The 13,043-nt window shown below is 36.1% G+C and overlaps 1 protein-coding gene across 1 annotated transcript; it reads right to left on the reverse strand.

Moving 5' to 3' along the window:
• Positions 1-216: 216 nt before the first annotated feature.
• On the reverse strand, positions 217-12,762 carry rel (v-rel avian reticuloendotheliosis viral oncogene homolog). Its single transcript, XM_048204933.1, has 10 exons — positions 12,624-12,762; positions 11,881-11,916; positions 10,922-11,061; positions 10,667-10,815; positions 10,024-10,115; positions 4,903-5,043; positions 3,207-3,311; positions 2,544-2,759; positions 1,776-1,919; positions 217-1,686 (listed from the first exon to the last, which is right to left on the reverse strand). The coding sequence occupies exons 1-10, from the start codon at positions 12,628-12,630 to the stop codon at positions 926-928; spliced, it is 1,791 nt and encodes a 596-aa protein (XP_048060890.1). The 5' UTR covers positions 12,631-12,762; the 3' UTR covers positions 217-925.
• Positions 12,763-13,043: the final 281 nt, after the last annotated feature.

Raw genomic sequence — 13,043 nt, forward strand, 5'->3', positions numbered from 1 at the left:
ATGTGTTTCTATGCATATATATATATATATATATATAGCCCTGTTGGGAGTCGAAACCTCTTGAATGACAAGGACTGCTTCAATGGTTTTCATATTCTCAATAAGAGCATATGTCAGTTGCATCACCACTGCATGTCACAAAACTCCAAGCTGGACTGGAAAGACCCCTCTTTATTCTTATAACTGAAAATAAGAAAAGAACTATGTAGACCCAAATTAGAGAGTTTATTATTTTATTTACCTGAACTTTGGGATGTGAAACAGAAACATATTATGCAATCAAATGACCAGTATGAAATAAAACAAACATTCGTCACCTACACATAACAGTATTGTAGCCACAAATCAGCTCAGAATGTAACAAATACTACATAACAAAATCACAAAATCCATGTTCAGTAGTACAAACTTTCATTTTATAAAAATACAAAAATTCACCCACAAAAACTGTGATGTAAAAGCAAATCTTACAATTAGCACAAGTGTATGATGAATAAAGTAAAAACAGAATGAGACATTGGTAGTAGTTTTCTAAAGCCATAATATTTCTTTCGAGTTACCAATGAAAGACCTTGTTTGAACAGTTTGAGAACCTTGGATAAGAAGCATGTTGAAAAAATGACATAGCCATTACCCAGGGACAATTCCCTGCTAGTTCCAACCTTAAGGAACACAATTCTCCTGCCATACTTAAGTGTTTGTGGACAACTGGTCCCAAACATTTCCAATATGACCATCAGACGGTTATAAATGTTTTATAAAATCTCACTGCCTTACCAAATTGGTGGCAGCATCTTACAGTATTTCCAGGACAACAAACCCTCCTGATCTTCAGAAAAATACATTCAGTGAACATGAATCAGAGCCTTTGTTTAAAAAAAACAAAATCATGACCATTTAGAACACTTGTTGATGGAATTCAACGCTATTCTGGGAAGTACTGCCAGGCGTAAGAATCAAGATGGCTGTCCTGCCCCATGCTGCTGGAAGGATACTGTAACTGCGTGACCATCTGATTGGGCCCACTGGCCTCCATTAGCCTCATGCTCTCCGGAGTACTTACATTGGGGTTGGTGCAGTTCAGGAGGGCGGTGAAGGACTGCACACAGTCTGAAGAAGAGGTGCAGGCGGGCCCCAGCGCAGCCATGTTGCTCAGCCCTTGAGTTTCCTGCTTCAAGTGCTGGTTTCCTATGAGGTTTTGAAAGAACTCATCATCTATGTTGGGTGTATACGGGTACCCCGTTCCCAGTGACCCACCGGTGCCTGTTGCTCCATTCTGTGTGCTTTGAGGCTGTTGGGAGCTAAAATTAAACCAGGGATGGGCTCCTTCCAGTCCTTGTCTTTGAGATGGCTGCTGGGATTGCTGAACTTGCTGGTTCGGTTGGTCCTGTCGAGACTGGCTGCTGGTTGGGCCATTGGGTTGAAGAATCTCCAGATCCAAAGAGGTCAGTTGAGGGAGGCTGTTTGCACTATCCCCTGTGGTGGACATGCTGGGACTTGGGTTGACCTGCTGTAGGCCCACCCCATTACTAGCTCCGTTGCTGCTGACTTGACCGACCCATGCTTGACTGAGTGTTCCTGGTGTTGGGGTTTCTGATAGCGGTGGCATCATGGGGCAGGACGGAGTTGCTTTGTAATTTTGGCGCACCGCTCCATGGTTGGAAGGACGATAACAATATGTTGGCTCTGTAAAAAGAGTATGTTGTGTTATATAATTATTTTGTCTGTGTAAAGAATATTTTCATGAGCTACATGGAAAGTGGCCTACGTCTTACCGATTTTGATTCTCTGATTCATCATGTTGGTTGAAGGCACAGCTTTTGGTCTGTTCATGAAGCTCATGGCTCCTTGAGAGAAGCTAGAGAACGACTTCATCTGGCTTTCAATTTTACGTTTCTTCATGTCACAGCCATATGGATCTGAAAAAAGAAAAAAAAAAACGATGCTCAACATGCAAACATGCAGAATAAAAAAAAAAAACAAGAAAAAGAAAAATAAGAAATTATATCATGATCATTTGACCTATTTATGACAAGGCAAGCTTAGTTCAGGTTGTAAAATGTCATGTGGGGCGCCTCCTCAAAAATGTTATTTGTGAATTCATAATTCATAATATTTGTAAAATAAAAAATAAAAAACAAAAATTACCTTAAATAACTGACAAGAACTTTTAAAAAAAAAGTTAATGATGATGTGAGATTTAAAAAAAAATTTTTAATTTTTTTTCAATTATTAATTTGATATTTGTTAAAAAAAAACATCATTCATTAAAGAATATTTTTAAAAACATTTTTGAAAATAATGAGTAAGATGTGTACACTCACATTACTTTTTACTACCACCAAATTTAAACCTTTCTTGAAAATAGTGTAAAGTTTTTCAAAACTAAATGAATACAAAAAGTACATTTCTAGGAAGTTGACGCATGTGTTTTAAACCATATTTTAAAAATAGTTTCCTGTCTGTTTATCGTAGATACTCTTAGTAGTCATTGACCCACTTGTAACAACAAAGAAGACATAGGCCAAAATCAATTTTTTTACCTTTGTCATCGGGGAGGTATCTGAACTCCATGGGTTCACTGACCTCCTGGTCTGTGGGACGGCGCAGCTGCATGCGAACTGTGACTGGGGCTGTGATGTTGGTGTCACAGTAGGCGGGTGTCTTGAACACTATGGCCACTTGCCTGTGTACGTCCGCCTGAGAGAAAGAGCCTTTGGCCTCCCAATTCTGAGTGAAGAACCTCACCTCAATGTCATCTAGAATGAAGTGATGTTATGGTGTGAGAAATGAGTTAAATGAAAGAATGGCATAAAAAAAAAAAAAACTGGCAATGGAAATGGATAGATAATTTTCAATAAAATAAAATAATAAAAGGATGATGAATAAAAGAAAAAGACATGAAAATTATTAATAAATACAAAAATTCATTTCAGATCTCTAGCTTTAGCTTTTTATTTTCTTTAATAAAGGTGCTGTAAGCTATTTTTGTTTTTTGAAGGAGGCCTGTCATTTTTTTAGTCATTCAGAAGAGGTCTTGTCAATCATTCTGACTTTTTGGTTTTGCTGACATAGCTTTGGGGGTGAAATTTTAGAGAAAGGATGTGTAGTTTAAGAGACAGGGGTGTTCTCATTCTACTTAGCAAAATGGCTGAAATTGCTTAAAGCACCTTGAAGGTTTGTAAAGATTTAAAACGTTCCTGTACCTTTCTGCACTTTATCGCAGAGGAGGAAAATCTCATCACCTCCCTTCACACTGCCACTGTTCTTGTTCACTCGGCAGATTCGCAGTTCGGCTGTGTTCGGGGCCCCTGAAAAAAGCACAGGCCATTGAGAATAAGGATTCGAAAGTCAGGTTTAACAATCTTGAAACACAGACGTGCATTGCTATTAGCAGTAGGAAATAATCTCTCGCTTTCTTTGACTTTATCTTAGTATCTGCAGGCACAGCCACACTTGCAAACATTATGTCCTGAGACTAAAAAAAAAAGCAGTCAAACCTGTCATGATTTAGACAGTGAGGGCGAGGTTGTTTATTGCTTCCTCTTTTTCTGGGTTGTACGTGGTTGATTTCATATTTATGGTTAGATTTAAGAGCTAACCATATTAACGCTGGCTGCAAATATTTCAGGTCAAACATACCTACATATGCTTTTTTTGAAACATCTACATGTTTTCAAGCTCACATTTTCTAAACAATAAGTCTACTTTACTGTATTGTCATGAGTACAACATGAAAGACTTGAGAATCAGCCTCTACAAGCAGATGAAAGAGTTTTAACCCATTAACCAAGTCATGGCATGAGCTTTTTTTATCCGCTCTGACTTATTTAGCATCGCACAACCACAAAAAAACACTCTGCATGCACTGCTGTTCTGCTCGCGCTGTACAACACTATCACGTGAGGAAGTGTTGAAATGGACCGTGCTCACTTCCTGTAGTGTGGGATGTGGCCACTGACAGCCCTGACACCTAAGCAATGCATTGCCACAGCTATATCTTCATGCTCTGTGGCAGTAGTGACTTGCATCATGCCAAACAGTAAATTAGTCAAAACTGACACAAAACTGTTGCATTCTGAAGGGTTTCGCCAAACCACTTTCTTCTAAATCTAAAATATAACTAATATAGCAGATACTGAAAACCAGTACCTGTATTAAAAGCAAAAGTTTTGTGTTTTCTCTGTATAAAGTTTAATTATTAATATTAAATAATCCTAAGCTTCAAATTAGATTCACTTGTTTTTGAATTATAATTCATTTACATGAATTTTAGAACATGATATAGAACAATCATTTAACAACTATATAAAACTCCACAAAAAACGTTTAGCTTATAATAAATGTCACATCTAGCTTGGAATGGGGTAAAATTTAAATAAAAAAAAATACTATCATTATAATATTATAGTAAAAAAAAATACTGTAAGTTTTTTTATTTATTAAATCAACAAACTAAAGCCAATGCAAAAAGGCACAGTAATAAATATATAAATAAAATATTAAAAAAGAAATAACTATTCCCATACACATTTTCTCCCACATTGTTTTTTAAAATATGATGTAAAGATATTATATAAAATAATAATAAAAATAAAATATCTTCAAGCCAAATAAATACGAAAATAATCAGAATAAACCACTTCCTCTTAATACAACATGGTTGTTGAAATGATTGTTAATATTTTAAGATTGACCCCCTCATCCCTAGTGAAGTGTAATTCTGTGACTAGTGACATCAAACACAACCCAGGTCTGCCGCTGAACAAAAACAGGTTGCCCCGCCCCAAATTGGCTGAGTCAAAGTTATGTTGTCAAACAAACAGTTTTGAAGTCTGTTGCTATGCAGAAATGACACACTTCACATGTAATGCTTTGTGCTACTTATTTGTGCCAACTCACTGTTGTCATAGATGGGGTTGGAGACGATGGGAGGCAGCATGGTGTTGTACATCCCGGTTTCATCTTGCAGGTAAATTTGGAAGCATAGACGCACCACGTTCAGATCATACTCCTCAGTCTGTAGCAGCTGTTCCCGGGGAACTGTGGACACAAAACACACGTTCAACATTGCAGTGTGTGCAAAATCCATATCAACACATTAATCACAGGTGTAATTTGTGTGAAAACAGAACAGGAGATATACAGAGAGTCATGTGAACGAGGTAAAAGGGGAAGAGGGAGAGGAAAATGAAACAGGCACGAGAACGAAAACCAGGTCAGTTTGTTCAAAACTAGCTGACACACTTGAACAACTTGTGATATGTTTTTAGAATTTTATAAATTATGAGATTTTTTTCATGATAATAAAGCATGCTTACCATAGTTCTCATTACCATAATGCAAAAATAAAATAATGAAAAAATACAAAATAAATAGTAAAGTTCATATATATATATATATATATATATATATATAAATAAATTTTACACACTTCACATTTAATGCGCCATTTTTTATTTATTTATTTATTTATTTACATATTATTTTGCTTTTTGCATTGCCATCAGTTTGAAGATTTAAATAAACTAAAAAATATAAATACTGTAATATTTAAATCTTCAAACTGATGGCAATACAAAAAGCGGCATTATATTAAAATATTATAAAATAAAAAATATAAAAATATTATATGAAAAACATCAATATTCATGGTATCGTATCAAAGTTAGAAATTTTTTCATGGTATCGTATCAAAGTTAGAAATTCCAGTATTGTGACAACATTAATATATATATATATATATATATATATGAAAAGTATCAATATTCGATACTTTTCATGGTATCGTTTTGAAGTTAGAAATTCCAGTATTGCGACAACATTATTATATGTATGAAAAGTATCAAAATTCAATACGTTTCATTGTATCGTATCGAAGTTAGAAATTCCAGTATCTTGACAACATTAATATTAATATATATATATATATATATATATATATATATATATATATATATATATATATATATGAAAAGTATCAAAATTCAATACGTTTCATCGTATCGTATCAAAGTTAGAAATTCCAGTATCTTGACAACATTAATATTAATATATATATATATATATATATATATATATATATATATATATATATATATATATATAATGTTGTCACGATACTGGAATTTCTAACTTCAATACAATATAGTGAACTAAATATAGTACTGTAATGCACCAAAATAAATAAAATGATATATTATTTGAACATAGTAAAGTTTATTTATTGTGCTGTTTTGCATTGCCTTTAGTTTGATGATTTGAATAAATGAAAAAATATTTTTTGTATTTTTTTATAATAATTCATAGTAATTTATGCAAAATATATGCATATTTATTTATAATAAAAAATAAGTAATTCATATAGTGTGTAATCTCTCTATCCTCTGCTCTCACTCTGAGATGACAATCTGAGGCACTGTGTATTGTGTGCATCAGGAGAGACAAAACAACGGGTGTGGCCACTTGCGAGGGCCTCTGTGTTTAGTGGCATCCACCTCGGACCAACCGCAACACATCTTAATATAAAGCGTAACTGGAAAAGCAAGCAGCATGTAGTGCTCTTGCAGATTCAACTCGGCAGCATCACCAGAAATGCCACTGACACATCAGCCTACAAACGCACAACCACCCACACGGTGTTGGTGTAGACATTTCTCAGTGTGTGCGTCTCTGCCCACTCACACTCTCAAGAGTCTCTTTACACCCCACGGCTATCCCGCCCACAGCCGTGACGAGCTTTGAGAGCTCTGAGGTCACAGCAGGTGGAAATATCACAGCGGGTTAGAAAGAGAGTTCGAGTGACAGAGTATCACTGACGACTCTGCAGTGAGGGGGCCGACCTCCTGACGCGAAGAGACACCTCTGTTCAGACCACAAGCCCAGAAGTGGGAAAGAAAGATGGAGAGGGAAGCCGAGCAAGTGAGGAGCACAGCAGACAGATGTAAAACAGACAAGATGTATAGCGAGGTAACAGAGGAACAGAGATAAAGTGGGAGGAGATGAGTGGGTGCTGAAGATAGCAAGAGGTGGAGTGTGAGAAAGGCAACTGCGAGCAGTGGTGTGGTCATGTTTATTTGCGTATATGTGCGCCTCTGGTTCTGAATTTAATGAAGGCAGAGAGCAAGAGGAACTGGCGGACAGCAGTTGCAGGTGGGGGATGATTTAGGTTAGCGTGGGCTGGTGGAAGGTGAAGAAGAGGGTGAGAGCTAGAGAGAGAAATGGGGGCAGGCAGGTAAAGATTCTCCATTCTGTGGGCATACCACCATTCCCAAGCCTCACACTCATCTCTCGTCACCTGAACCCACCATCTGTGACATCTAACACCATAATGAGCAGAACACCCACTCAGCACCCATCACAGCAAACTCAGCTATGGCAACCTCAAACATACTTTTTCGCAACATGAAATGTATGCCTACTAATTGAACTAATTGTGATTACTGTGATCACATAAATTCCAGTCACATATTGTGAATTGTAAGCAAACATAGAAATGTTCAAATGCACATACTGTGGTGATGTGCAGTTGTGCAGAATTTGAACGCTCAGACCAAAGGTTTTAACATGTGAACACTAAAATAAATATATTACTTGCAAAATATTATATTATATGAATAAAAATGAAGTATAAATAGGAGCGCAATACTTTTATTTAATCTATATTACATATAAATATATATTTATATAATAATATTTTCTACATTTTTAGTGCATTTGTAAAATATTATTCTTCATGTCTTTAAAGCCTTGATATTTTAAAGAATGATTTCAAGTCCAATGTGAATAAATGATGTCTTAATACATTGCAAAAAACAAGATTTTTCTGTGTTATTGGAGTATGTTTTACAAGAAAATACTATTTCAGTCTTTCTACATCAAAATTTCACGGTTAAATTCAATGTGACACTTGACACATTTGTAATTGTGACATTTACTAGCAATTTCTGAGTGAAAACTGTTTCAAATGAAATGTTTTTCAGTGTATGAGTATTAAACCGAACATGAAACAATTACATCATTAATCCAAATGACTGGTATGACAATTCATGATCAGCTACACTTTCATGTTTCTGACAGCCCTAACCGCGAAATGAGTACCTCGTTGCAAAAACACTCTATTACCTAGTCAATAATTGAAATGAATGACAGTATATACTGTATTTGCATGCGTCATTATTGAAATTATTGTGGGATAACGTCAGTGCAAATGAGGTCAATGCTGGCAGGTCATCCTTTCAACACATGACCAAACTTCAAAAGTAATATCAAAACTAATCTCACTACAACTGTCACCATGACTAATCTACATAATTTCAGGGGACTGTTAGCATTATACAGCCAAAGAAGGAGATCTTTATTTGGTTATCACAGCAGAAGTGAGAGCAGTGCCTCAAACAGCCCGTTACCACAGAGAGCATCAGAACAAGCATGCGGAAGCAAACACAGATCCGAAGTCACAATCTGATATTCCCTATGTTCAACCATATTGTGTGTCGACCTGTTGCAACACTTTCATAATTTCTCAAATATTGTTTGGCTAGGCAGTGGAATTAAACTACATACTGATTCTATATCAACTGCTGACATAATGTGACATGCTTGTTGAATCAATTTATATATAACGCTACATATAATATCATAAGAAAGCCTCATTTCAAAGTGCAAGCAAATCAACCAAGCGTCAAGTTAACACTGCAGCATATCCAATAGCTACTCTGTACTTCCAGCATCATTATGCCGCTTTTGCGCTTACCATTACACCAAATACTGACAAAGCACAAATAATGCCATTTCATTATAGACTTCCGTATCACAAAGATGTTGCTGATTGCGCAAAAAAAAAAAAAAAAAAAAAAAAAAAAAAAAAAATTTACCTAGATAAGTTGCTTTAAATATCTCCACCCTTTTATAATTTCCTCCCACACAATAGTTTGCATGGAATTCCTGAAGTATTTGGCTGTTTGCATATTCAAGGCAGAAAGTTATCTGTTACACAAAAATGTATAGTTTACAGTTCCTCTTGACATTCCTCCCTATCTGAATAAATTCCCCATGATCATATGCTGCTCAATACCGCAGCCAGTTTTGCAACATCTTCACTAAATAAAGAGAAGTGGTTCTTTCTCTACTCTACCTGCATTGTCAGATGATAGTTTTTGTCATACAGTATCAAAAGCAGAAAAGACAGAAATGTGTAAGCATTTGTGATTTTAACAGCATGATGTTGTTGACTGTCATATAAATACTGTGTGTCTGATAACGAGAGTGAAAGCGAAAGAAACCTGGTCGGTTATAACGATTAGACGTAAGAAAGGGCGATTAGAAGGCCAAGATGGAATCTGCAATTTTTATTAAAGCTGCAGTCTGTAACTTTTGGCGCTTAATAGATTAGTCCACTTTTAAATACACTTTTCCTGATAAATTTACTCACCCCCATGTCATCCAAGATGTTCATGTCTTTCTTTCGTCAGTCGAAAAGAAATGAAGGTTTTTGAGGAAAACATTCCAGGATTATTCTCCTTACAGTGGATTTCAATGGCTACCAACAGGTTGAAGGTCAAAATTACAGTTTCAGTGCAGCTTCAAGGGCTTTAAACAAGACCAGATGAGTAATAAGGGTCTTATTTAGCGAATCGATCGGTCATTTTCGAAAAAAACACAACCGTTTATGCTTTATAAACAAAATATTGCCATGAACGTACTTTCCGCTTCCGCATTCTTCATAATGCTTACGCTGAATGTTCTACGCCTTCCCTATTCTACTTACGGAAAGAACGCGGTGCCAGTTTAGTTTTTTTCCGTTACTTGAATAGGGAAACCGTAGGACATTCAGGGGTGAGTAAATTTATCAGGAAAAGTGTATTCTATTCGGATTCTTGATGTACTCGCTCTGTATATAAATTTTGTACAAAACAGAAAAGGTTACGGACTGCACCTTTAATTTCCCCCAATTTGGGGAAAATTTGCGGAATTTCGGAATCTATTTTGGGCCTGGAGAGAAAATGTGGTGTTAGATCTCACCATTGAAGGGGTTGATTCCTCGTGAGAACCTCTGCATTATGGCATCTCTCACTTCTCTTCTCCGTACACACTGGATGCCCAGGTTCTGGAAACTAGGAAAAACAAATAAACAATCTGTTAATCCGTGTAGTCTGATTTCGAGCGCCCAGATTTGATTGGTTCAATATGGTATTGGTAATGGTATTGTCCGCCTTGAACTCTGATCCCAAAGACTAAAGTTTACAGGAAGAGTGAGGTTAAGAACTAACCATACTGACATACTGTTTAAAATTGAGGGCAGACTGGAGCTCTAAGGCTCTCATTTTGCATACTGGGGGAATCCCCTGCATGGCTCCCTACTCTGAAACAACATGCTTCTTTAAAAAAAAAAATAAAATAAAAAAAAAAGAAGAAGAATGGACAGCCCTTCGGAAGAGAAATGTGGTAGTGTGTGGGCTGGAGTAATACGGAAAGCACATTGGAATGGCTTTGATGTGGGGCATAGAGATGTTTCATTTCATTAAGAGGAAAATAGTAACAGAACCAAACGAGATTAGAGCAAAACATGCAGATAATATATATTAAATCAAAAGGTTTTTAACCTTCTGTATTCATGTGACATCAAAATTATTAAGACATTTTACCATTAAAAGCATCAACTTACGCAATGACCCTACGTTCAGGTCCAAACTCTGCCTCGTAATAACCATCCTTGCAGTCCTTACCCACTAGGTCATGGGGATGGGGTTTGTATGGTTCGCTTTTGGTCACCAAGGTAACACGTACTTTTCCTTTCACGTTAACATTTAGTATCTAATAGAAAGCCATAGGAATAGAGACACAATTTCTTACTAAGTAAGTAGGCTAAGTTTAATTATACAGTTTCTTTTCAGTGGTGTAAGCCTTTAAAAGCAGGTACCTGAATGCTTGGGTAGGTTCTGTTATTGTCAGAGCTCCTTTCTCCAGGTATGCTGCCCGCTGAACGACCCTCACATTTGTACCTGAAGCGCATGCCTCTCTGTTTTGGCTGCTCGAAGATCTGAGCACAGGGCTCTCCCACTGTACAGAAACCGGCAAAATAACATTAGTCTCAGAGATCTGAATTTCATTCATTTAAATATTCAAAATGATTTAAAAGCATGTTAAAAACTTAAATTAGCTCTGTGGCAGCAGGAAGGTCACCTATGTGCTTATATCTACTGTTTATTAATATGGCAACACTGAAGATGCATAAGAACATTGCAAAGGGCTCGAAACACCTGCAGAAACAACTTTTGTCTTTCACAGAACCTGACCATAACCTGACCACAAACAACGCAGCCTGCTGGTAAATAATTTCCCGCTCTCTGCACCTGTCAGCACAAACATTTTACGTGCTCTCCCAGGTGTCACTATGCCAATAAACATGTATACTAATCATAATTTCGTCAAACACCTGCACACACAGCTGGATTTGCCATGCAATATATTTGGTTTTTAACACGCTTGCTTCTGACACTGACACAAATAGGGCTCTACAAATGAGCTCTATTCGCATATGCATTCTTACACTATGAATTATGATAAAATAAGATGGGGAAGATATTAAATCTATGGTTATTATGCATGAAATGTATCCAATGCATGATAGTGTAGTGTGCAGATGTCCCTCACTACTGCCTGTTCATGAGATTTGTCACTTACAGGAAGTCATATCTTTATCAAACAAAAGAGGAAGTAATGTAAGAAAATCTGAACATTACATCGGTTTTATGAGGGCAACTGGGTGACGTTTGAACATATTTAATGAGAGATTAGTCAGAGTTTATGATCCACCCTAAACTTAACTCTAAACATGATACTAGTACGACACAAATGGATATAACGTAGGCTACTTACTTAGATTGGGGTCCCTGTGCATTGAGAGGGAATGCACTGTACAAGAAAGCATGAATAGAAGAACATAAATCAATATAGGAAATCAATGCATTTGTATTGTACAAAAATTAAAACAAACATGCAAATGAGAATAAGAGAGCTGAAACAGCTTTTAAAAGTTCCTCATTTTTATTTCCTGGTATTACTTTGTCCCTCATGTATTCATGTACTGATAACTCATTTGATTTGTTTAGTTTACATGGGATTTTTCTTAAGATTAGAAGCCTCAACTTTACAATTTTGTTTTCAGGTAATGGGAATCATACTGCATTTCTTTAGCAAGAGCTCTCTGTAATTGTACAGTTGCACAAAGATAACTCTGCTTTTCATTCCCTATAAAATATAAAACTGCAAGCTGTATGTTTTCTTAAGTAGAATTTCGATTAAAAAAATACAGAACATGTTACATTGTAAAGATGACAAATTACATTGTGAAGATTTACCATCTCAAGACAACAGAAGACAGCATAAAACAGAGTCATTATTATTGTGACGGAGTCTATATAATAAAAGCATAAGTTGGCAGATTAAGTATCTTTAATTGGCTACCTAAACAACTCATTAAACATAACCACGGTGCTGTTCCGATTCGACTATCTATCACAGATATTAATTGGAAGCATAATTTAATTAAATCGCAAAGAGCAAGAAAGGGAACATAAAAAAGACAGTTACTTGATTAACTTAATAATACAGGTACTCACCAGCCATATTATGCGAACACCCTTGTTTTAGGATTGTCTTACGTCCGAGCTCTAAAGTGCTGAACAGATATACAGTAACACTTCAACACAGAAGAGTATTGACTGGGAATTCCCCACTATATACAATATGCCCTCCCACAGACCAGATATATGCACGCCCTTCTCTATGGCAAGCCGGTTTAACATTTAATCCCAATTTACTAGTAATAATTTACAATACAATGATCCCCCCCTCATTTCACTAACTATTTATTAGATGCTATTTATTAGATGTGTATCCTTTTGCTACCAAGTGACAAGTAATTATTCCATGGTTACTAGTAAAAAAATTCACATTTTACCTTTGAATTTGATGCATTTTATATCTGCTGCTGATAATATTTTTAGTTTTACTAATAACTATCCATAAGGTGCAAGTAT

This window comes from Megalobrama amblycephala, linkage group LG10 (genome assembly GCF_018812025.1).
Source record: "Megalobrama amblycephala isolate DHTTF-2021 linkage group LG10, ASM1881202v1, whole genome shotgun sequence".
In the NCBI taxonomy this organism is placed as follows: domain Eukaryota; kingdom Metazoa; phylum Chordata; class Actinopteri; order Cypriniformes; family Xenocyprididae; genus Megalobrama; species Megalobrama amblycephala.